This window comes from Canis lupus, chromosome 6 (genome assembly GCF_003254725.2).
Source record: "Canis lupus dingo isolate Sandy chromosome 6, ASM325472v2, whole genome shotgun sequence".
Classification (NCBI taxonomy): domain Eukaryota; kingdom Metazoa; phylum Chordata; class Mammalia; order Carnivora; family Canidae; genus Canis; species Canis lupus.
Window position 1 is genome coordinate 9,518,497 of NC_064248.1, and position 24,881 is coordinate 9,543,377.

Here is a 24,881-nt window from a genome sequence, read left to right on the forward strand (position 1 = left end):
AACAGAACTGATTATATTAACATGACAGTTTCTGCAGCTGCAGCCACACCTGGAAGTCTCAACTTTTATCCTGACATTATATAATCTAAACTCTGACATCATGATTAGAAATAACAGTAGAACATTTGTTAACTCTAGGTGATGTGTACATGGATAGTTCCATTCTCTACAGTTTTCTGCATGTTTAGAATGTTTCAAATATTTTTGATGTATTTTAGACATTTCAAATAATGTTTATATATATCATCCAGAAGAAACTTAGGTGAGTAAATTTGACATGGGGCCCAAGAATCTGCCTTTTGAACAAGCTCTCCCAGGTGGTTCTTGTCCACAGCCAGGCTCGAGAGCCACACAGTAAAGACAGAACCGGGGCACATGATGTAATTCTGACTCCATTCAGAGTTGAGCAGTGCTGAAGGTGGGCAGGGACAGTGGGGCTAAACCAGTGTCCATCCAGAGATCTGTCTTCTTTCTATTCCATCATGCTGCTTATGGGCCTTGCCACTCAGAGCCCCACGGTCTCTGAGGATGTGATCAGAGAAGATAAAGAGGTAAGAGGAGGTACACTCCTGGCTGTGAGCATCCCAGAACCACATCATATCTCTCCCTCAGCTTCACCAAACCTCTGGCAGCTCTGAACAGAAGCATCCAGGGCAAGAAGCCAAGATCATACTACAAAATCACAGTCCATCAACCCACCAGGAAACACTGTGGCTTAAAATTCTCTTACATCTCAAGTTCACAGAATAAAGAAATACTTCCACATTGAATACCTCCGTTGAAAGAAAAATCTGGGCCTAAAATTAAAATGCAAAACAAACTCCACACTTACAAAAAAGTAAGAAAAAGGTGAGTAGCAAGTCAATCGGAGAAGGACAATCATTATATAAGTTCACTCATACAGGGAATATAAAAAATAGTGAAAGGGATTATAGGGGAAAGCAGAGAAAATGAGTGGAAAATATTAGAGAGGGTGACAAAACATGAGAGACCCCTAACATTGGGAAACGAACAAGGGATAGTGGAAGGGGAGGTGGGCGGGGGCATGGGGTGACTGGGTGACAGGCACTGAGGAGGGGCACTTGACAGAATGAGCATTGGGTGTTATAAGTTGGCAAATCAAATTCCAATAAAAAATATACATAAAAAAAGAAAAGGTGAGTAGAAATGGCTTTCCATTCTGTTTATCCAAACCCTTCTTTCAAAGGATATATTTAATCCAGACTACAAATAAAGGTAACACTCCAGGTCCGATTTACACTTAAAGCTGCACACGTGGTGACATATGGGATCTTGGGAAGGAGAGCCTCCAGAAGCTTTACTACAGCAGGCTTCATCACAAGGGGCTCTTGACTAAGACTGTCCACACCACAGGGTCCTCCTCATCACAACAGGCCTAGTCAATGGAAATGTCCAGAATACTCACCCCCACATTCTTCCATACTTTCTAAAACATTTTTCATCAAAATCACAAAAACCCTGCAAGAGAAATCAAAACATATTATTAGTCTAAATGTACTGAGCCCTATGGGTAATGGGGAACAAAATGACTTAGATCGCATGAAATGTGCCTTACAGCCTCTCACTAGCAGATAGAGGGAAGCTGTTAATCACAGGGGACTATCAGAAATGAGAGAAAACAGAGGATATATGGAAATGGAGAATTTCATGTCCCTCTTGCACTATTTCCAAGTGTTGGAGATACTGAACATCTTACCCTGTCTGGGAGGACTGGGTAGTCTCTGTGTGTCTGATGTGTTTGGCTTGTGCATTATATCTAAATCTCAGAACCCTCTGAATCATTACCTCAGGGCCATGTAGAAAACTGGAGCTGAGGGAAAGGCAGCATGGCTGCATATTCTGAATGTCAGATAGCATCTGTTTGTTGATCTCATGAGCCCTACTAGATTCCAGTGGATTTAGGATATTTGTTTTATTTTATGTTAATTTTTAACTCTTTATTTTTTAATTTTTTAAAAAAAGATTTGTATTTATTTATTCGTGAGAGACACACAGAGATAGGCAGACACATAGGCAGAAGGAGAAGTAAGCTCCCTCCGGGGAGCCTGATGCGGGACTCGATCCCAGGACTCTGATCATGACTGAGCCAAAGGCAGATAATCAACCACTGAGCCACCTGGGGGGTGCCCCAGATGATTTAGGATATTAAGGCACCAGTGACCTCTTTTACTCTAGCAGTTTTACATGAGTCTAAACATGCTTGTTTAGTGAGAAAGTGAGGAATGTGAATGACAGAGTGGACTCGCTTTCCAGTTCTCCATCACAACACAGAGAGGGGATAATGCCCTCATCCCACAAATATCAGAAACAATTAAAATACTTGATAAGAGTTTTCATTTCTATCACTAAAAGAACAACAACAAGACTTCTAGTGCCTACATTTCAACTGTGATTTTGATGTTTTAACAATACAAATCAGGATCCCGGAAATGTGGTCTTGGGTGTATGTACTAAGAAATTGATCTGGGAAAAAGTGGAAAGGAAATTATTGTTTCTTCAGAGGGAAAGTCCAGAAGTTCTTAGACGATAATTGGGCACTGAGAGTCTCAGGAGGGAAAAGCGGTGTGGACGGCCACAGACTAGCTAGAGTTACTAAACCAAACCAAGCTCGGACTTGCGTCCCTCATTTACTCATAAGGCTGCTTGAGAAAGGACTTGAGCAATGGTTTCCGGAGATCGCTTTTACGTGATCGCCCACATAATACAATTGATATAATGTGTTCTAGCCTGGTGGTAAAGTTAAATAGGGGTCTGTGCTATTCTTACTGGTCTGTTAATCATATCTATTGTCCTTTTGAAAGCGTATGCACCTAGAATAGCATGTTTATCTATTAACTAGGACCCTCCTGTGTCAGTAGGGTCTGCCATGCATGTAGGTATTCCTTTATCTTTGTTCTGCTTGTGCTATATAATACCGTAAGAACCTTGAATAAAGTTGACACTGCTTGGACATCATCCACTGTGTCCCTCCTGTCCCCATCTCTTTTCTTTTATTTACCTCATCCCCTTACCCTTGGGACCCTGATCGTGTTGCCGCAGAGCACGCAACAAGTGGTGCCCGAACAGGGACCTGAGCACATGCAAGAGAAGGTGCACATATAGGTGAGTAGTCGCTGACAATCAGGTAAGGGGAGCCTGGTTACTTAGAGCCACAACAGGAGTAAAAAATAATGGAGCAGTCACAGTCTATGGAACAGTTTTTTTTTTTTTTTTATGACCACTTTGCAGGCCCTTATGAATCGAGAAGGGTCCAAGGTCTCTAAAAAGGCCTTGACGCAATTCTTTTGTACTGTATCAGACTTGTGTCCCTCGTTTCCAAAAGAAGGGACTGTCAGTTTGGAAGCCTGGCAAAGGTAGGACAGGAAATTAAAAATCAACTTAAAAAACATGGTCCTATGGCCTGTCCTCCAGGCACCATGCAAATTTGGGAAGAAATAAGAGAGGCTTTAGATCCACAACACACTTTCGAATTAATCTCTATAGCCTCTCATGAATCCCTCCCTGAAAATGATGTTCAGACCTCTTCAGAGGAACAAAAGGAGAATAATAATTTGATGATTGAGTCACCATCACTACCAGGAGGTCGGGATTTGCTCACCAAGATGGCACAAATTCGCTTCCACTCCGAAGGAGCAAAAATCCTAAACAAGGAGGGGCACCCAATTCAGGTGCTTGTCCTGAGTTTAGAAGACGGATAGCAAAAAGACCACCAATTACTTAATACTGCCCCCTCCAGATTCCCCCACCAGTGTCTCAGATAAAAATTGAGGATGGGGAGCAAATTGATTGACTTTAAGTGGATCCAGATGGAACATAGTAAACAGGTCTTGAAAATTATCACTACTAAACCTAAAACTTCTGTTCTATTGAGGTTTACTGAAGGTCACATAAGCTCTGTTATCTTTTTGCAATCTGTTAGTAAAAAAAAAATTGATTAAATTGATGGTTAATTGTTTCCAAGTTTTCATAAGTAATTGTTAAGATACCTTTCAAAGTCCTTGGTAACCTGAAACCTTAGTCACAAGTTGATGATAAATGGAATTAAATTTATCGGACATCTAGGTCTTTTCCAAACAGAAAAAGTGCTAAAACGTTGATTTGAATCTGTTGGTGGACATGCTTTGTACTTAACTGTTTCATAAATTTGCCGTCTAAAGAATTCTGGTGTTCAAAAATCGGTTACTCCTTAGTTTTCACTGGACACTAAGGTTCCTAAAAATGAAAAAACTCTGCTAAAATAAGACTGATGACTGACAAGAAAAGCAACTCTGGGGGCAGCTCTGGTGGCGCAGTGGTTTAGCACTGCCTGCAGCCCGGGGTGTGATCCTGGAGACCTGGGATCAAGTCCCACGTTGGGCTCCCTGCATGGAGCCTGCTTCTCTCTCTGCCTTTCTCTCTCTCTCTCTCTCTGTGTGTGTGTCTCTATGAATAAATAAAATATTTTAAAAAAAGAAAAGCAACCCTGTATGTAAAAAAGGAGATATGTAAGAAAAATGTAAGGAATGGAAATATATTTTTGTTCAAGGGAAAAAAAAAGTAATTTTGTCCCAAATGAGACTGACTGAAAAGAAATGTCTTAGGACAAATTCTAAATGCAAAAAAGGATGTAAAAGTGTTATAAAGAAAAATCCTTAAAAAGAAATTTTAGATGTGGTCAGGACAAACTAATATCAAAGTAAATGAATTTTAAAGTACAAGAGTATAAGATTAAAAGTCTGCTTTCTGTTCAAAAGTTTCCTTGATATGTTGGTCTGCTCTTTTTTTTTTAATAATAAATTAATTTTTTATTGGTGTTCAATTTGCCAACATACAGAATAACACCCAGTGCTCATCCCGTCAAGTGTGTTGGTCTGCTCTTGATAAGAGCAGCAGTTTTGTCCAAAAAAGAGTCAGGTATGCGGGGGCAGCTGTAACCACAGAAATGGAGACCATCTGGGCAGAGCCATTGACAGCCCAATGGCGGCTCAATGGGCAAAACTGATTAACCACAGATAAGGTACAAGCTTTATTTAGTGTGAATTTAAATTGGCAAATAGCCTTGTCCTGTTATCCAGGACAACTTAAATATCATCTTCCCGCAGACAGACTTTTGCAATTTCTTTCTACCACGTCTGTCCTCAGTTCTGCTATTATAGCAACAGAACCTCTGGCTAACGCCGTCACTATATTTGTTGATGCTGATAAAACAGGGCACATTGGAATCTACAAGGAATCCTATAAGACAATCTACAAGGAATCCTCTAAGGCTAAAACAACTTATCAAAGTCATTATCCCACTAAGTAAGTACAAAGAGCTGAACTAAAGGCTGTCCAACTGGCTTTGCAAATGTTTCCTGAACCATGCAATCTATTTACTGACAGTCACTATGTGGCTCGAGCTGTACCAGCCTTGCCACGTGCTTATATACTCACAAATGATGAGGAATTATATCACTTATTCTCTAGTATTCAGCAATTATTAAGGGCCAGGAAAGTTCCTATTTTTATATCCTATATACGGGCCCATACTAATCTGCCTGGTCCCCTCTCAAGGCAACCACATTGCTTACACCATTACTCACACTTATATAACAAACATAAACAACAAACAATTGGCCACACAGAGTCATGCTAATTTTCATCAAAATGCCTCAGCTCTTTGTCAGCAGTTTTGCATCACCTAAGAAGAGGCCCACCAGATAGTAAAGAACTGTCCGGCCTGTCCAATACACCATCCTGTTCTTACTTATTCAGTTAATCCCAGGGGATTGATGCCTAATCATCTTTGGCAAATGGATGTTACCCTCTTTCCTGCTTTCGGCCGCTTAAAATATATACATGTCTCTACTGATACTTTTTCTGGGTATATCCACACTACTGCACATTCTGGAGAAGCCTTTACTGATGTTTAAAATCATTTATTTTCAGCCTTCTCCCAAATGGGAACCCCTAAGGCCATAAAAACTGATAATGGCTCAGCTTATAGCTCCAAAGCCTTCCAGAACCTTTGTGCTACCTTTCAAATTAAGCACTCTACAGGAATTCCCTACAACTCACAAGGTCAAGTCATAGTTAAAAGAGCTAACAGCACTCTCAAATCTTACCTTAAAAAATTAAAAGAGGGGGAGATACTACAGTGAAATACTCTCCCCATATGCATTTAACTCTAACTCTTTATGTTTTAAATTTTTTGAATGTTGATGATATAGGACGAACAGCAGCTGAACGATTTTGGCATCCAGATTTTTCTCCTCTCCCTTACGATAGGTGGAAAGATCCACTGACTGGCATTTGGAAGGGCCCCGACCCTGTCCTTCGCAAGGGGTGTGGGTTTATCTGTATTTTTCCCCAGGATGAGGACACCCCGCAATGGCTCCTGGAACGATGGTGTCGACTCCTCACCCCTACGCCGGAGACTAGCCAACCTGACCATAACTCGCCAACAAAAAAGAAGGAGACGTCTCCCGTCGTACCGTTGGGCCTGGATAAGGGAACTGATCAATCAAGCGATAAGTCTGGCTGAACAGACACAGCCTAATGAGTCCTTACTTACTATCCTTCTTATTGTATTAGCTATTACAACCCCTCCTGTTGGTGACACGGCTGTATATTGGGCCTATCTACCTGACCCACCTACTGTAAGGCCAGTTACTTGGGATGATCCTACTCCCCAAATACACACCAATATGACAGAATATTTTGGAGGAAGTAGTTCTGATGGCATGGAAGTAGCAAATCATTCTATTAATTGGACGGTCCTGGCAGCTCAGGTACCCATGTGCTTTTAATTACCACTATATGACCAAGAACCAGTTAATGGTTGCTTGGTAGTTCAGCCTCACATAGTGACATAGTTCAGCCTCACATAGTGACATATCTTTCAAAAATGGGAAAAAAAAAAAACAAAAAACGAAAACCCTCCATCCCGACTTAACATAATGTTAGAAAGGTGGACAGTCTATAAGGTCACTGGTGACACCCCTCCCAGTGACCCCCAACAAGCTATGTGCCCTCCCAGGTATCCCAATTGTCCTCAAAACTTAACCCATGCTATTCCAGGTCCTATTTGGATGGAGTGCCTTCAGAAGACACCTTTGGTCATCTCTCCTCATGGCATCCCTGAATTTTCTATCACGGACTGGTCAAGAATGACAAGAAAGGAGCCTCTGCACTATATTGCATATCCATCTGGTCGACCAATGCATAATGTGACTATAACCGGAGGGTTTTTTTCTACCGTCGGAGAAATGTACCACACAGAACTCTGGAAATTGGTAGCCGCCATGGGACCAGCCAAGATGCAGACAGCTAAGAGTGGCTACACGAACACAAAGGACTTCAAACTTACTATACGGGCCTCTGTCCCTAAGCCTTTCCTGTTGGTGGTAGGATATGGGACGGCAAATTTTTCCTTTATACAAAATAATGGAACTGATATATTATTTGAACTAGGATGTAAAAATTGTGTATTAACCAATTGTTTGCCTGTGCACTTGCCCTCACCTCAAACAGGTCCTGTCACTATCTTTTTGACTATGCAACCTCCTTATTTACTATTGCCTGTTGAGACTGAAGGCCCTTGGTATGCTAATTATGGTTATCAGTTTGCTGTGGGAATGCAGCTACAATTGAAAAGATTGAAACGCTTCCTTGGGCTATTGCTAGCCCATATTGCTGCATTGGTTGCTCTTATAGCTACTGCAGCTGCAGCCTCTGTGGCCTTACCCCAGGGTGTACAGACAGCACAATACGTTAACAACTTAGCAAAAAACGTCTCTTATGCGCTGTCTACTCAGGAGCGTATAGATAAAAAAATTCTCAGTTGTCTTGATGGGCTCAAAGAAGCAGTGGAATTTCTGGGAAATCAACTATCCCTGTTGAAAACCCAGATGTCTCTGGTTTGCCATGGCGGGTTTCAGCATATATGTGTCACCCCTATGAAAGCCACTAATGTAACATGGGGAGAAGTTAAAAAACATCTACAAGGAATATGGTTTCATAGTAATATAAGTCTTGATTTGTTGGCGTTGCAAAGGGAAATCTCCGTTATCAGTTATTCTCAGATAAGTATGACAAACCCAGCTAAAATGGTGGCTCATATCTTGGATGGCCTGCACGGATTTAATCCAGACAACCTATTAAAATATTCATTCTGGATGTTTATAATCATATTTACTATTATGATCTACTTTTTGCATGGTGTGTGATTCAGGCCAAGGCAAGACGGCACAGATTCAATACGGATGCTCAATTACATTTCCTTAATCTTAAAACAAAAAAGGGGGAAATGTGGACGGCCACAGACTAGCTAGAGTTACTAAACCAAACCAATCTCGGACTTGCGTCCCTCATTTACTCATAAGGCTCGGGAGCCCAAAGGGTAAATGGTTGGTTGACGCTTGAGAAGGGACTTGAGCAATGGTTTCCGGAGATCGCTTTTACGTGATCACCCACATAATACAATTGATATAATGTGTTCTAGCCTGGTGGTAAAGTTAAATAGGGGTCTGTGCTATTCTTACTTGTCTGTCAATCATATCTATTGTCCTTTTGAAAGCGTATGCACCTAGAATAGCATGTTTATCTATTAACTAGGACCCTCCTGTGTCAGTAGGGTCTGTCATGCATGTAGGTATTCCTTTATCTTTGTTCTGCTTGTGCTATATAATACTGTAAGAACCTTGAATAAAGCTGACACTGCTTGGACATCATCCACTGTGTCCCTCCTGTCCCCATCTCTTTACTTTTATTTTCCTCATCTCCTTACCCCCAGGACCCTAATCGTGTTGCCACAGAGCGCGCAACAAAGTGGAATCAGAGGAACAAGCCTCAGATCTGTGGGAAAGGAACTCCACAGCAGAGAGCAGCTTGCAGGTGAGACTGCCAACTTCCTCTATGTGATCTTCTAACCCCTGTCCAGAGGCTAGGCTTCAGACAAGGCATCAAAGCTGGATTACCCACAACCACTCTACCAACATCAGTCTGTGTGTCACTAGTATATTCCATTCAATTACATTAATTTCTTTTTTCTTAAAGATTTTATTGATTTATTTCAAAAAAGAAAGAGAGAGAGCACAAGCAGGGTGGGGGGTGCAGGGAAGAAGCAAAGGGAGAGGAAGAGAGAGAATCTGAAGCAGACTCAGATGCTGGGCTCCATCCCATGACCCTGAGATCATGACCTGAGCTGAAATCAAAGGTCTGATGCTTAACCAACTGAGTCACCCACCCAGGCCTAACCAGTTACATTAATTTCTTAATAATTTTGTCAAAGTATCTTTTTTCTAGGGATATATGGGTGGTTCTTGCTTTGTAGGAAAACACACAAGACCTTTAAAGGTTAAAACCTGAAGTCAATAGAGAAACAGCATCTCACCTCAGTTAAACTCCCTCCCTGCTGAACTCACACATAGGGTGTCTCTTTTGAAGGTAGAGAAGTAAAGCTGAGATTTCACTGTTAGCAAAGGGAGAATTAGATGCATGCAAATAGCTGCAGGGGGTTGGTCAGTTCGTGAGAGAATTCAAGTATGTGCAAATTCCCCAGTGGTGAATCTGGGGCTGCCCAATAATCTGAAGTTCGAGAACCATCCAGGAAATGGAAAGGGCTATCCAGGGCTTGTGCAAGAACAAAAAAGTCTGATTCTAGCATACATAGCTCACTGGACCACTAGCACGGACACCCTTGGTTCTCTTCTCCTAATACCAATATGATGATGCCTTCCTGGGAATCCACACCTTCCAAAAACAAAACAAAAGCCTCTTCATAATGCTCATAAGCTAAAGCATCAAGTTCCATGCTGAATTAGTCAGAGAGCTGGGCTGCCCACTGAGGCAAACCCTGAGGCTCGTAATAACAGACAATAGAGCTCTGGGGTAGACTTGACACCATTTCTGGAAAGTCAGAAATCGAAGATTTCCTCGTGAGAAGGAGCATTTTTATTATGGAATTAAAGTGGGATTTGCAACTGACAGAAGCAAAAGTCATAGCTCAAACAATACTCACATTACGGTAGCCAAGAACAGTTCCCAAAAAAGGCAGAGGTGTTGGCCCAGGAATTCCCAGCTTCTTAAAAAGTCCATGCGTGTAGGTCCCATAGCTATAAAGCCAAAGAGAAAGCCAGGTCACAGGGATGGTGGAATAGGTGCTGGGGCTGGCCAGTCAATGACACAGAAGTGGAATAGTCAAGGGAGGGAGGAGGTAACAATCGGCAAGAAATGATAACAACAATTCCAACAGCAATAATTGCATTTGCTCATCATCATCTGATGATGATGTTGATCATCTCCTTTCCAGTCTGTCAAAACGAGACTGTCAAACCGTAATAATGTGAGACTGTCAAAACGTAATAATGATTAGCTAAGAGTAGCTGAAAATGTCGTGGTCTCAATCCTAGAATGAATATTTGATAAATATTCCACCCTTGAGTGCTCCTGAAAGATTCATGCTGATTTCTTCCAGGAAATTCAGTTATGCCTATTTAATAAATGACTCTTCCATGATTTTGGAGATTCTCATTCTAGGTGGAAAGAGGAAATGTGATTCTCTATTCTAAGTGATGAGATTTTGCTTAATTGCATCTACTCAAGAGCTGAGAGGTTCTGAGAGCGGACCATGAAAATACTCATACAGTTTGCTCAGAGATCTTTGTGTTTTTCCTTCACTATAGGCTCTGTGATGGTTCTGAATATGCGTCTTCTTAAATCTGTCTTCAGAGAGAGAGGCCTTGAGCAACTACAGTGCTCTTATGTTTGTATAATAAAAATTATGTCCAAACTCCATTGTCCCATAGAAAAAAGACAGCTTTGCTAACAGTGAAATCTCAGCTCCACCCAAGTCTCTGTTGTGGAGCAGTCTGGTTCTCTTGAGCTGCAGAGAAGACAGACTGGCCTATATGTGCCCCAAATGACTCCATATACAAGAATCAGTAAGAAAACAATCCACTTCCAGACCATTCTTCCCATCGTGGCATCTGGTCCTTCAACCTGTGATACTCACCTGATCAGCACACTGCAAGGTACACTCATTTTCTCTTCAAGATGGTTACTCACAAAGCAGTTAGTTTACTGGCTCTGTGCTTCCACTGTCTGAGAAACCCATTACGGTTGATGCTCCCTATGACAGGCTTGCCTACAATCATCTTTCATGTGTCATGTGTAGAATCCCACAACTGGGGGTTCTAGATACTTAGAACCCTTCCACTTAGGTTTGCTGAGGGATGGCAGGGCGGAGGAAGAAGAAAGGCTGAGGATAGGAGCTGCCAGAAACCATTTTACCCACGAACCTGCTAGGCCTACAAGGTTAACCCAGAAGAGGCAAATAAGGAAAGTACAGTGGGAAATGATGTTGGGTAGAGATGGTACATGCCCTGCAGGTGCTATCTGATATGAGACCTTCCAAAGTCCAGACACCTCCAGTTGACAGCAGAATACATGTTATGCAACAAAAATGAGTAATGATAAAATGTTCCATAGATTGGAATGAAGACCCTGTCTCCTCATCTCTGGGGACTAACCTTAAGACAGTAAATGTTCAAAATAGTCCCTACAAAACCAGCAAATCATATAAAATGTAAACAAACTCACAAAATTGCACAAAATGACCAGTATTTGAGGGACCAGTGGATGTACCTCAGCTGTGCCCGACTGAGTGTTTGGATCCTTCCTCTAGTACAGCTGGACTCATCAGCACCAATTGTAGAAGCCAGGGTAGTCTTAGTTGGTCCCACCTCCATTCTCTTCTTGTCATCACCACCACTCTAAATCAAGTCCTGTTTCTGAACATTCACTGTGCTCCATGAACTCCCAAGTGAGGCCAAGCAAGTGAGGGATAGTCAGGAACACTGGTCCCAAGGAAAGATCTTGTGTACTGTCTAAAGCCACATGGCTCCATAAGAAGGCAGGCAGGGGGCTGAGTGAATTTTTCTGATTCTCTCCAGCCTCCCTCTTCTTGGTAGAGTCATGCAGCTGCTGGTACAAATGAAGGGCCTAACAATGAAGCCATTTTAAAAATTGTTTTTGATGAGAGACTGCTAACTCTGGGAAACGAACTAGGGGTGGTGGAAGGGGAGGAGGGCGGGTGGTGGGGGTGACTGGGTGACGGGCACTGAGGGGGGCACTTGATGGGATGAGCACTGGGTGTTACTCTATATGTCGGCAAATTGAACACCAATAAAAAATAAATTTACCAAAAAAAAAAAAAAAAAAAAGTTTTTGCATTCCATGCCTGCAGAGGGCACTGTCTACAGCTACTGAGTCTTGGTTACACCAGTGTCTTAGTATACAGTGTTTGCCTGGTGGTGACAGTATCCAGTGACAGCCCCACTGCCAGATGACACACTGGAACTTACATGGTGTGTTCTTGTTCCCTCGCTTCAAGCAGACGAGATGCTAACCTTATGGTCCCATGATGATCTCCTGTGGGACCAGGACAGAGGAGTATTTCTGGGAGGTCTGTTCTGAGGGAGGAATATTCTCCCGCTCCATCCCCAGTTCTACCTGGATGCCTCTCACATCAGTTCAGGCTCTGTCTCACTACTCATCTGTAGTGAGTAGTGAGATCCTTAAAACAACAAGTGGGCACATGCATTTGAGACACATACAACCTATATCATGGAAGTATGCATGTGTACACTAAATTCATATTACTCTAGAAGACATAAGCTATTTATGCACCTTTATAGTCACAAAGGCTGAACCAACAGCCCTCTTTTATTGGTAGGAAAAAGCATACAGGAAAGACTTTTATCTCAGCAAAAAAAAAAAAAAACCCCAACCCTATTTTAAGTAGAGTGAAATTAAACACTACCTATTCAATTTAAATGTCATCATACAGAAAATGTCTTGCCACACTACCTAGCATTCTAACCTTTCTCTTAGAAAATGAAAATGTTCTATGTTCCATGTTCTATGTTCATATCTCATGATTTCCTCCTCTTAAAGAAAGTGAAATTGAGGCAGAGGTCAAATATGACATGGAGGGTCTGTCCCTATCCATGTTGTAAAACTCAATCCTTTCCCAAACTGCTCCACGATGGTGGGAATCCCATCACTGAAAGGAATTCCTCTGCCAGATGTTTCAATTCCTCCTCCAGTACTGTAATATAAAGGCAAAAGCATAGTTTAAAGCCAAATTGGCTTTCAGGGCTCTGCCTCTTGGCTGCTGGCAGATTCATATTGAGGGGTAGAGGGAAAAAATCTCTATCCTGATGCTAACCATTCCAGAGAGTGGAAGGAAAAGGTGAAATGAATAAATTTTGAAAGATTTCTACCACGTCTCCTCAGCTCTAAGGATGTTGATTTAGGGGTAAGGAGTTCTGCACAGTACAGGGTGAGGGATGGCCAGTAGAGGGGTGCAGGAAAGAGGGAAGAGCTCAGTCAGAAGAGGGGAAAAAAGCATCTCTAGCACCCCCTCGGTTGTCAGGGTGCATCAAGTGCCTTGTATTCATAATGCCTGGCGGTAGAGAGTGGGGGGAGCAGGAGCCACCTAGTGATACAGGCCCAATCCAATACATATCCTGTGGAAGGCACAGACCAGAAGGTGAAGGTAATGAGCCAATGACTCAAGCCACTCCCTCGGCCTCCAAAATCCCCATAGCTTAGAAAGGGATGAGGACTCCAGGGTATTGGGGCCTGTTGATTTTATTCTGCCTCTCTTGAATTCTGCTTAATTAGTCTAGGTCCCAACTGGTGGTCCATCAGAAGATCGCCCCCAGAAGAACTACTGTCACTCAAACCCTCCTAGCTACAGGAATTGGAGTTGCGGTGTGGTAGGTATACTTCAGTAGATCTGGTGAGGTCAATAATAATCTTTTAGGTGTTCACAGCATGTTTGAAGTACTCAACACTTAAGCAACTTCTTTCTCAATTCCTTGATCCTCAAAACAGACAAGAAAAAGGGAGTGGATGCTGATTAGCAACACAAATTGAAGGTTCCGGGGATGATGAACCTGGGTAGTTACTTACAGGTAGAACAGCACCAGGCTGGTGGCCAGAAGAAGCCAGGTTTCTGTGGAAAAGCTTGGGATCAGGTCCATGGCCACTTTCTCTCTGTGAGTCTCCTCTACTTTTGTTCAGCAGTGTGGGCTAGTCTTTGATGACCTGCGTGTGTGCGGCTTCCCTTCCCATAGCAATGATTCCGTGAGGCTGGAATGTGTATACTGAAAATGGGGCAGGACTGGAGCTGGAGCCAGTAGCAGGGCCCTTTCCCCCAGCCATGAGTGTTGGCAAAGCATCATGGACACACTCCCAGATTGACCTTTGAGATCATATTCTGTCCAAAATCAATAAACAACTCAATCAGTGTTATCGGTAATCTCAAAGGTTACAAAAACGCAGGTAAAGTCACCGTACTTAAATCCCTCACTTGCCCTTGTCACCATGGCTTCCTTTATTTTTAAATACATGAAATCCTTCAAGCAAGCTAAGTCTGCACATCTCTACCCATGTGGGTTCCTCTGACTACAAATGCCACTGGGCTCCCTAGAAAGCTCTTACCCATCCTTCAAATCCAGCTCTGACATATTCCCCTCTATTGGAGTCTTTCTTCAGCAACCTCCTTGAACACATATAACCGCTTTGTCCTCTGGGGATTTCTATCCCCTATGCCCCAGTTCTATTATTGTGAAGGTTGGTGAGGTTGAGTTGGTAGAGGTGCAATGATTGGGCTTCCTCTAGGTCCTTTCTGGGTGAATTTTTGGTGACCATCCCACATACCTGATGGGAGAGATCTGAGAACATAGCATCTGGAAATTACCCCTGCTCATTATCATCACTCAGACCCATGTTCTGTGTCTGTATGGCCTGAGAAACTGTGGATTATGTGGCATACCTCTGGAATCTCTGGGACAATGGAGGTGTCCCAGAGAAGGGCCTCCAATCCTTAGTACCAACAATGCATAGACATAGAAAGCTGGAAGACAATCCTAGGAAAAGTAGGGGAACAAATCCCAGGAATTCTGAAATACTTCTGCCCCCTTTTGGGGTCTTCACTGGCCACCATTCAATAGGGTCATGCTATTCCATGTTACAGATGTAAAGACTGAGACTTATTGACTGCAATGGGCTTTCCATCAGCCATTGATCACAGGAACCTATTGCAAATAAATGAACATAAAGTGAGACTGAAGAGTCCTCTGCGCTTTGCAACAGCAGAGCCCTTCCATGATAAGTGTCACTATAGAATATTGAGACTGAAGACTACAAAAGCAAACTGGTTAAGTTTCTGTTCAAGACCTTCATGGTGACCTGAACAGGGGTTTCCTTGTGGGTCTCCCACAACAAAGAACTCTGCCTCATCTCAGCAGGGAAGGCAGATTGCCAATAGAGGTGATAGTAAGAATATCGTTGGATGGGATCTGCCTCCCTAAGTTCCCCAGCAGAGAGGTACACAGAATACATGCAAACAAGGACAGATTCCTGTCATTGGATAACAGAAACCACTTATGTCTCTCACGTAAACACAAAGCCTTTCTTATTTTACTTGGAAATCAAATCTCTGTGGAAACTAACATGCCTTCATCCTCCTCCAAAACCCATGCTCCACTATGACAATTTCCTAACTAAGCCTAATATGAGTATCCTCCTGCCCTATTCACCTCAGGTCCTGCTCTAGCTGCTTGGAATCTGTCCCAACAGTGATATCCTAGCCATTGCTGGGGACCAAAATGTAGCCAGCACCGGACCAATGCAGATGGTCTTGTCTGTAGGGGAAAATAATAGAAGCATGAGCTTTGTGCCCCATCCTTCCCCGGCAGGGGACACCTGACATGACAAGATTCCCATTCTCAGAGCTGTGCAGAATGTGTTAAGGAAGACAGTGAGCATTGGGGACTACCCCTCATGCTCTGTGGCTCTGATCTACTCCTTCCTGTACAAATATGCTCATCATGTACTTTCCAAACTCTAATTTTGTGGGGGTAAAAATACAGTTAAGACTCAGACATCATTCAGGTTGAAGATAGAGGAATCTAACATAATTATAGTATAGCCAAGGAAAAGTAACTATGCATCTTCCTGCACAGGGAAGGATTTATATGCTTTTCAGTCTCCTTCGCTATTGTGTAAAACTGAACCTCAAATATGCTCAGGGAAGTCTTAGGCTCAGATACCAGTGTTGGTGGACAGGCAGTCAGAAACTCAGGGAGGAAAGGAGTCTGGGCCATCTAATATTCCCATCCCTTTATATCCTGAGCCCATCTGGCACATCTTCTCAGAAGCTGGGCCTGATTTTTTACTGGCCAAGAGAGAACTGCTCACAGTTGGGGAGTCAGTGTCGCTCTGGGATGGAAATATTTGTGCATGATATCCAAATTTCACAGGTCCCAATCTCAGGTTGTGAAAATGAAACCAAGACTCTCTGTCTGTTCCTAAGCTGTCAAGCCCTCATTCTTCTCAGTAAGGTCATACTTGAGTTTGTCAATTTTGGATTACCAGGTGGTATCTAAGTTTTGGTGACTGGGTCCTGTGGTTGGTGTGGGAGTGGTGAAGTAACTGACTAATCCATGGACATTCCAAAAACTGGAGGAGTAGGCCCCTCTCCCATTGTCCCTAGATGTTAGTTGGGCTCTACACCTGCTGCATTTTGTCCATGGGCCTAGCACTAATATTAAAAAGTCAAAATATCTGCCTAATGAACCTGATGCTCTAAAGGGATGAGAGACACTAAACAAATAACCACACGACTATTGGGTTATAAATCAACACCTGCTATAAGGTAAGGGTATCTGGTCTATCTGGTGACTTTGCCCAACCAGATACCTGACCCTCACGGGCACTTTAGAATTATTCATTCAATATGAACTCATAAACAGTTCAACTCATGGCAAGAGAGGACAACAGTTATAGAGTAACTCCAAATTATGCAATGTAGTCTCTTTCAGCAGAAGGAGGAGATGTGAGTCCAAGTTTTAACTGATACATAATCAAAAAGTTGGGAGTTTGCTGAAGTTGGACTACTGACCTTTTTCTTTTTATGGATTATGTGTAAATGGCTCTTTTTACCACATGCTCTGTGAGGAGACACTGAGGACGTAAATGTTTAGAGAATTCATTTCCTGGATTCTATTTTTTTTAAGATTTTATTTATTTACTTATTTTATTTATTTATACACACACACACACATACACACACACACACACACACACACACACACACACACACACAGAGGCAGAGACTTAGGCAGAGGGAGAAGCAGGCTCCATGCAGGAAGCCTGATGGGGGACTCAATCCCAGGACTTCAGGATCACACCCTGAGCCAAAGGCAGACTCTCAACCACTGAGTCACCTGGCTTTCCTCATTTCCTCGATTCTAATTGAATCTGCAAGTCTGTCCAGCTGTGTAAACACAAGGTAGGGAGAAGGACCACCACACCTTAGTTTTCCCTAGCCCTGTAGGATCTAAAGAAACACCAGGATGAGAGCCCACTTGTCCTCCATCCCCTAGTGGGCAAAATTTGTGTCAAAACAGTTCCCAAGTAGAAAGATATCTTGTAGGTCAAGAAAAGTTAAATCCCAAAATGAACCAAACAGGATTTAGGAGAGCACATTCTCTGTTGCCAACACAATGATTAAGAAAATTTAGTTGGGACTTCCAGGAAGGCCTGCTGATATCAGAGAGGCAAGTGAGGCATTCCACCTATGGGCAAATTGCCAAATTCTCAGTAATCATATATAAATTACACACTTTATTTGCATACAATATTTTAAGAAATCAATATTATGCAAGAAATCAATGAGGGAAAATACATTCAAATTTATTGAGTCTTCTCTCTCTTCTTTTTAATAAGGCTGGCTAATGGTTTATCTATCTTATTAATTCTTTCAAAGATCCAACTCCTGGTTTTGTTGATCTGTTCCACAGTTCTGGTCTCGATTTCGTTGAGTTCTGCTCGAATCTTTATTAACTCTCTTCTTCTGCTGGGTATAGGATCTATTTGCTGTTTTTTCCTCTGCTCCTTTAGGTATAAGGTTAGCTTTTGTATTTGAGTTCTTTCCAGTTTTTGAATGGATGCTTGTATTGCGATGTATTTCCCCCTCAGGACTGCTTTTGCTGCATCCCAAAGATTTTGAACAGTTGTATCTTCATTCTCATTAGTTTCCATGAATCTTTTTAATTCTTCTCTAATTTCCTGGTTGACCCTTTCATCTTTTAGCAGGATGGTCCTTAACCTCCATGTGTTTGAAGTCCTTCCAAACTTCTTGTTGTGATTTAGTTCTAATTTCAAGGCATTATGGTCTGAGAATATGCAGGGGACAATCCCAATCTTTTGGGATCGGTTAAGACCTGATTTGTGACCCAGTATGTGGTCTATTCTGGAGAAAGTTTCATGTGCACTTGAGAAGAATGTGTATTCAGTTGAGTTTGGATGTAGAGTTCTGTAGATATCTGTGAAATCCATCTGGTTCAGTGTATCATTTAAAGCTCTCGTTTCTTTGGAGATGTTGTGTTTAGAAGACCTATTGAGTGTAGAAAGCGCTAGATTGAAGTCACCAAGTATAAGTGTATTATTATCTAAGTATGTCTTAATTTTGGTTATTAATTGATTGATATATTTGGCAGCTCCCACATTCAGGGCATATATATTGAGGATTGTTAAGTCCTCTTGTTGGATAGATCCTTTAAGTATGATATAGTGTCCCTCTTCATCTCTCACTACAGTCTTCGGGGTAAATTTTAGTTTATCTGATATAAGGATGGCTACCCCTGCTTTTTTTTTGAAGACCATTTGAATGGTAAATGGTTCTCCAACCTTTTATTTTCAGGCTGTAAGTGTCCTTCTGTCTAAAATGAGTCTTTTGTAGACAGCAAATAGATGGGTCCTGCTTACTTAATAAATAATAAATTTATTTTTTATTGGTGAATAGCAGTGGTGAGAGTGGACATCTTGTTCCTGATCTTAGGGGAAAGGCTCTCAGTGCTTCCCCATTGAGAATGATATTTGCTGTGGGCTTTTCATAGATGGATTTTAAGATGTCGAGGAAAGTTCCCTCTATCCCTACACTCTGAAGAGTTTTGATCAGGAATGGATGTTGTATTTTGTCAAATGCTTTCTCTGCATCTAATGAGAGGATCATATGGCTCTTGGTTTTCCTCTTGCTGATATGATGAATCAGATTGATTGTTTTATGAGTGTTGAACCAGCCTTGTGTCCCGGGGATAAATCCTACTTGGTCATGGTGAATAATTTTCTTATTGTACTGTTGGATCCTGTTGGCTAGTATCTTGTTGAGAATTTTTGCATCCATGTTCATCAGGGATATTGGTCTATAATTCTCCTTTTTGGTGGGGTCTTTGTCTGGTTTTGGAATTAAGGTGATGCTGGCCTCATAGAACGAATTTGGAAGTACTCCATCTCTTTCTATCTTTTTTTTTAATAAAATAATTTTTATTGGTGTTCAATTTACCAACATACAGAATAACACCCAGTGCTCATCCCGTCAAGTGTCCCCCTCAGTGCCCAACACCCACTCACCCCCACCCCCGCCCTCCTCCCCTTGCACCACCCCTAGTTCATTTCCCAGACTTAGCAGTCTATATGCTCTGTCTCCCTTTCTGATATTTCCCACACATTTCTTCTCCCTTCCCTCATATTCCCTTTCACTATTATTTATATTCCCCAAATGAGTGAGAACATACACTGTTTGTCCTTCTCCGATTGACTTACTTCACTCAGCATAATACCCTCCAGTTCCATCCACGTTGAAGCAAATGGTGGGTATTTGTCGTTTCTAATGGCTGAGTAATACTCCATTGTATACATAAACCACATCTTCTTTATCCATTCATCTTTCGTTGGACACCGAGGCTCCTTCCACAGTTTGCTATTGTGGACATTGCTGCTAGAAACATCGGGGTGCAGGTGTCCTGGCGTTTCATTGCATCTGAATCATTGGGGTAAATCCCCAACAGTGCAATTGCTGGGTTGTAGGGCAGGTCTAATTTTAGCTCTTTGAGGAACCTCCACACAGTTTTCCAGAGTGGCTGCACCAGTTCACATTCCCACCAACAGTGTAAGAGGGTTCCCTTTTCTCCACATCCTCTCCAACATTTGTGGTTTCCTGCCTTGTTAATTTTCCCCATTCTGACTGGTGTGAGGTGATATCTCATCGTGGTTTTGAGTTGTATTTCCCTGATGGCTAGTGCTGCAGAGCATTTTCTCATGTGCATGTTGGCCATGTCTATGTCTTCCTCTGTGAGATTTCTCTTCATGTCTTTTGCCCATTTCATGATTGGATTGTTTGTTTCTTTGGTGTTGAGTTTAAGAAGTTCTTTATAGATCTTGGAAACTAACCCTTTATCTGATACATCATTTGCAAATATCTTCTCCCATTCTGTAGGTTGTCTTTTAGTTTTGTTGATATCCTTTGCTGTGCAAAAGCTTCTTATCTTGATGAAGTCCCAATAGTTCATTTTTGCTTTTGTTTCTTTTGCCTTCGTGGATGTATCTTGCAAGGTTACTGTGGCCGAGTTCAAAAAGGATGTTGCCTGTGTTCTCCTCTAGGATTTTGATGGAATCTTGTCTCACATTTAGATCTTTCATCCATTTTGAGTTTGTCTTTGTGTATGGTGAAAGAGAGTCGTCTGGTTTCATTCTTCTGCAAGTGGATGTCCAATTTTCCCAGCACCATTTATTGAAGAGACTGTCTTTCTTCCAATGGATAGTCTTTCCTCCTTTATCGAATATTAGTTGCCCATAAAGTTCAGGGTCCACTTCTGGGTTCTCTATTCTGTTCCATTGTCTATGTGTCTGTTTTTGTGCCAGTACCACACTGTCTTGATGACCACAACTTTGTAGTACAACCTGAAATCTGGCATTGTGATGCCCCCAGATATGGTTTTCTTTTTTAAAATTCCCCTGGCTATTCGGGGTCTTTTCTGATTCCACACAAATCTTAAAATAATTTGTTCTAACTCTCTGAAGAAAGTCCATGGTATTTTGATAGGGATTGCATTAAACGTGTAAATTACCCTGGGTAACATTGACAATTTTGCAATATTAATTCTGCCAATCCAGGAGTATGGAATATTTTTCCATCTCTTTGTGTCTTCCTCAATTTCTTTCAGAAGTGTTCTGTAGTTTTTAGGGTATAGATCCTTTACCCCTTTGGTGAGGTTTATTTCTAGGTATCTTATGCTTTTGGGTTCAATTGTAAATGGGATTGACTCCTTAATTTCTCTTTCTTCAGTCTCATTGTTAGTGTATAGAAATGCCATTGATTTCTGGGCATTGATTTTGTATCCTGCCACGGGACCAACTTGCTGTATGAGTTCTAGCAATCTTGGAGTGGAGGCTTTTGGGTTTTCTTTGTAGAGTATCATGTCATCGGCGAAGAGGGAGAGTTTGACTTCTTCTTTGCCAATTTGAATGCCTTTAATGTCTTTTTGTTGCCTGATTGCTGAGGCTAGGACTTCCAGTACTATGTTGAATAGCAGTGGTGAGAGTGGACATCCCTGTCTTGTTCCTGATCTTAGGGGAAAGGCTCCCAGTGCTTCCCCATTGAGAAAGATATTTGCTGTGGGCTTTTCCTAGATGGATTTTAAGATGTCGAGGAAAGTTCCCTCTATCCCTACACTCTAAAGAGTTTTGATCAGGAATGGATGCTGTATTTTGCAAATGATTTCTCTGCATCTAATGAGAGGATCATATGGTTCTTGGTTTTCCTCTTGCTGATATGATGAATCAGATTGATTGTTTTATGAGTGTTGAACCAGCCTTGTGTCCCGGGGATAAATCCTACTTGGTCATGGTGAATAATTTTCTTATTGTACTGTTGGATCCTGTTGGCTAGTATCTTGTTGAGAATTTTTGCATCCATGTTCATCAGGGATATTGGTCTATAATTCTCCTTTTTGGTGGGATATTTGTCTGGTTTTGGAATTAAGGTGATGCTGGCCTCATAGAACGAATTTGGAAGCACTCCATCTCTTTCTATCTTTCCAAACAGCTTTAGTAGAATAGGTACGATTTCTTCTTTAAACGTGTGATAGAATTCTCCTGGGAAGACATCTGGCCCTGGACTTTTGTGTCTTGGGAGGTTTTTGATGACTGCTTCAATTTCCTCCCTGGTTATTGGTCTGTTCAGGTTTTCTATTTCTTCCTGTTCCAGTTTTGGTAGTTTGTGGCTTTCCAGGAATGCGTCCATTTCTTCTAGATTGCCTAATTTATTGGCGTATAGCTGTTCATAATATGTTTTTAAAATCGTTTGTATTTCCTTGGTGTTGGTAGTGATCTCTCCTTTCTCATTCATGATTTTATTAATTTGAGTCTTCTCTCTCTTCTTTTTAATAAGGCTGGCTAATGGTTTATCTATCTTATTAATTCTTTCAAAGAACCAACTCCTGGTTCTGTTGATGTGTTCCACAGTTCTTCTGGTCTCGATTTCGTTGAGTTCTGCTCGAATTTTAATTAGCTCTCTTCTTCTGCTGGGCGTAGGGTCCATCTGCTGCTTTTTTCTCCAGCTCCTTTAAGTGCAAGGTTAGCTTTTGTATTTGAGTTCTTTCCAGTTTTTGAATGGATGCTTGTATTGCGATGTATTTCCCCCTCAGGACTGCTTTTGCTGCATCCCAGAGATTTTGAACGGTTGTATCTTCATTCTCATTAGTTTCCATGAATCTTTTTAATATATATATATATATATATATATATATATATATATATATATATATATATATTGCCCTGGGTAACATTGTCATTTTCACAATATTAATTCTGCTGATCCATGAGCATGGAATATTTTTCCATCTCTTTGTGTCTTCCTCAATTTCTTTCAGAAGTGTTCTGTAGTTTTTAGGGTATAGATCCTTTACATCTTTGGTTAGGTTTATTCCTAGGTATCTTATGCTTTTGGGTGCAATTGTAAATGGGATTGACTCCTTAATTTCTCTTTCTTCAGTCTCATTGTTAGTGTATAGAAATGCCACTGATTTCTGGGCATTGATTTTGTATCCTGCCACGCTACCGAATTGCTGTATGAGTTCTAGCAATCTTGGGGTGGAGACTTTTGGGTTTTCTATGTAGAGTATCATGTCATCGGCGAAGAGGGAGAGTTTGACTTCTTCTTTTCATCCACGAAGGCAAAAGAAACAAAAGCAAAAATGAACTATTGGGACTTCATCAAGATAAGAAGCTTTTGCACAGCAAAGGATACAGTCAACAAAACTCAAAGACAACCTACAGAATGGGAGAAGATATTTGCAAATGACATATCAGATAAAGGGCTAGTTTCCAAGATCTATAAAGAACTTATTAAACTCAACACCAAAGAAACAAACAATCCAATCATGAAATGGGCAAAAGACATGAATAGAAATCTCACAGAGGAAGACATAGACATGGCCAACAAGCACATGAGAAAATGCTCTGCATCAGTTGCCATCAGGGAAATACAAATCAAAACACAATGAGATACCACCTCACACCAGTGAGAATGGTAAAAAATAACAAGACAGGAAAGAACAAATGTTGGAGAGGATGTGGGGAAGTGGAAACCCTCTTGCACTGTTGGTGGGAATGCAAAGTGTGGTACAGCCACTTTGGAAAACACTGTTGAGGGTCCTCAAAGAGTTAAAAATAGAGATACCCTACGACCCGGCAATTGCACTGTTGGGGATTTACCCCAAAGATACAAATGCAATGAAACGCCAGGACACCTGCACCCCGATGTTTATAGCAGCAATGGCCACGATAGCCAAACTGTGGAAGGAGCCTCGGTGTCCAACGAAAGATGAATGGATAAAGAAGATGTGGTTTATGTATACAATGGAATATTACTCAGCTATTAGAAATGACAAATACCCACCATTTGCTTCAACGTGGATGGAACTGGAGGGTATTATGCTGAGTGAAGTAAGTCAGTCGGAGAAGGACAAACATTCTATGTTCTCATTCATTTGGGGAATATAAATAATAGTGAAAGGGAATATAAGGGAAGGGGGAAGAAATGTGTGGGAAATATCAGAAAGGGAGACAGAACATAAAGACTGCTAACTCTGGGAAACGAACTAGGGGTGGTAGAAGGGGAGGAGGGCGGGGGGTGGGAGTGAATGGGTGACGGGCACTGGGGGTTATTCTGTATGTAGTAAATTGAACACCAATAAAAAATAAATTAAAAAAAAAAAAAAAAAGGAACTCTGCAGGGCCTGGAGGCTCTGGGGCGGGGCCGCTGATGTGCTCAGCTGGGGCAGGAGCGTCCTCGCTGTCCTGGGCCCTCCCGGCCTCTGCCTGTCCCGGGGGAGGCCGGATCCTGGGCTGTGTCCCGGCGCCCTGTGCTCCGGAGCCTGCGCTGTTGGATTCGCGCTCCCGGGCCGCGCAACCCCCTCCGCGGAGCTGCCGCCCGAGCCCCTCCTGGAACCGCGCAGCCCCCTCCGCACGGAGCCTCTTCCTCTGCCCGAGCCCTTCCGAGCTGCTCCCGGGGCCGCGCAGCTCCCTCCGCGGAGCCGCCGCCCGAGCCCCTCCGAGCTGCTCCGGGTCCCGCCGTGCGCGCTGCAGCCCTTAGGGAGCTCGGCGCACTCTCCTGGGCGCGCAGTTGCTCTGTTACTGTCCCAGGGAGCCGGAGGGCATCCTCGCCCTCCTGGGTCCTGCTCCAACTCCCTGCGAGCCCCTTTCCGCCCGGGAAGGTCGGTGCAGCTCCTGCTCCTCCGGGACGGGGCTCTCCTGTCCTGGGGACACTCGCCCCGGCCTCAGCCCGGCTCCTCGCGGGGCCCCTCCCCCTTGGAGGCCTTTGTTTCTTTATTTCTTTTTCGTCTTCCTACCTTGATAGATGCGCGAACTCCTCTCACTGTAGCATTCCAGCTGGTCTCTCTTTAAATCTCAGGCCGAATTGATAGATTTTCAGGATAATTTGAAGGTTTTCTAGATAATTTGGTGGAGACAGGTGATTTGGAGAC

General features: G+C 42.4%; 1 protein-coding gene across 4 annotated transcripts in view; it reads right to left on the reverse strand.

Moving 5' to 3' along the window:
• LOC112646265 (cytochrome P450 3A12-like) overlaps positions 1 to 24,881 on the reverse strand; it is a 92,170-nt gene that overhangs the window by 31,631 nt on the left and 35,658 nt on the right. For 2 of the 4 annotated variants that reach the window (XR_004816582.2, XM_025426103.3), the window contains exons 1-3: positions 11,626 to 11,934; positions 10,001 to 10,094; positions 1,427 to 1,479 (exon numbers count right to left, since the gene is read on the reverse strand). Coding sequence is in view for 3 of the 4 variants with exons in the window: in XM_025426103.3 (XP_025281888.1) it covers positions 1,427 to 1,479; positions 10,001 to 10,094; positions 11,626 to 11,729 (251 nt within the window). In the remaining variant the exon portion in view is untranslated. Of the gene's footprint in view, positions 1 to 1,426; positions 1,480 to 10,000; positions 10,095 to 11,625; positions 11,935 to 13,959; positions 14,233 to 24,881 lie in introns of those variants that run through there. The other 2 variants (XM_025426104.3, XM_049110794.1) reach the window with 2 other exon arrangements.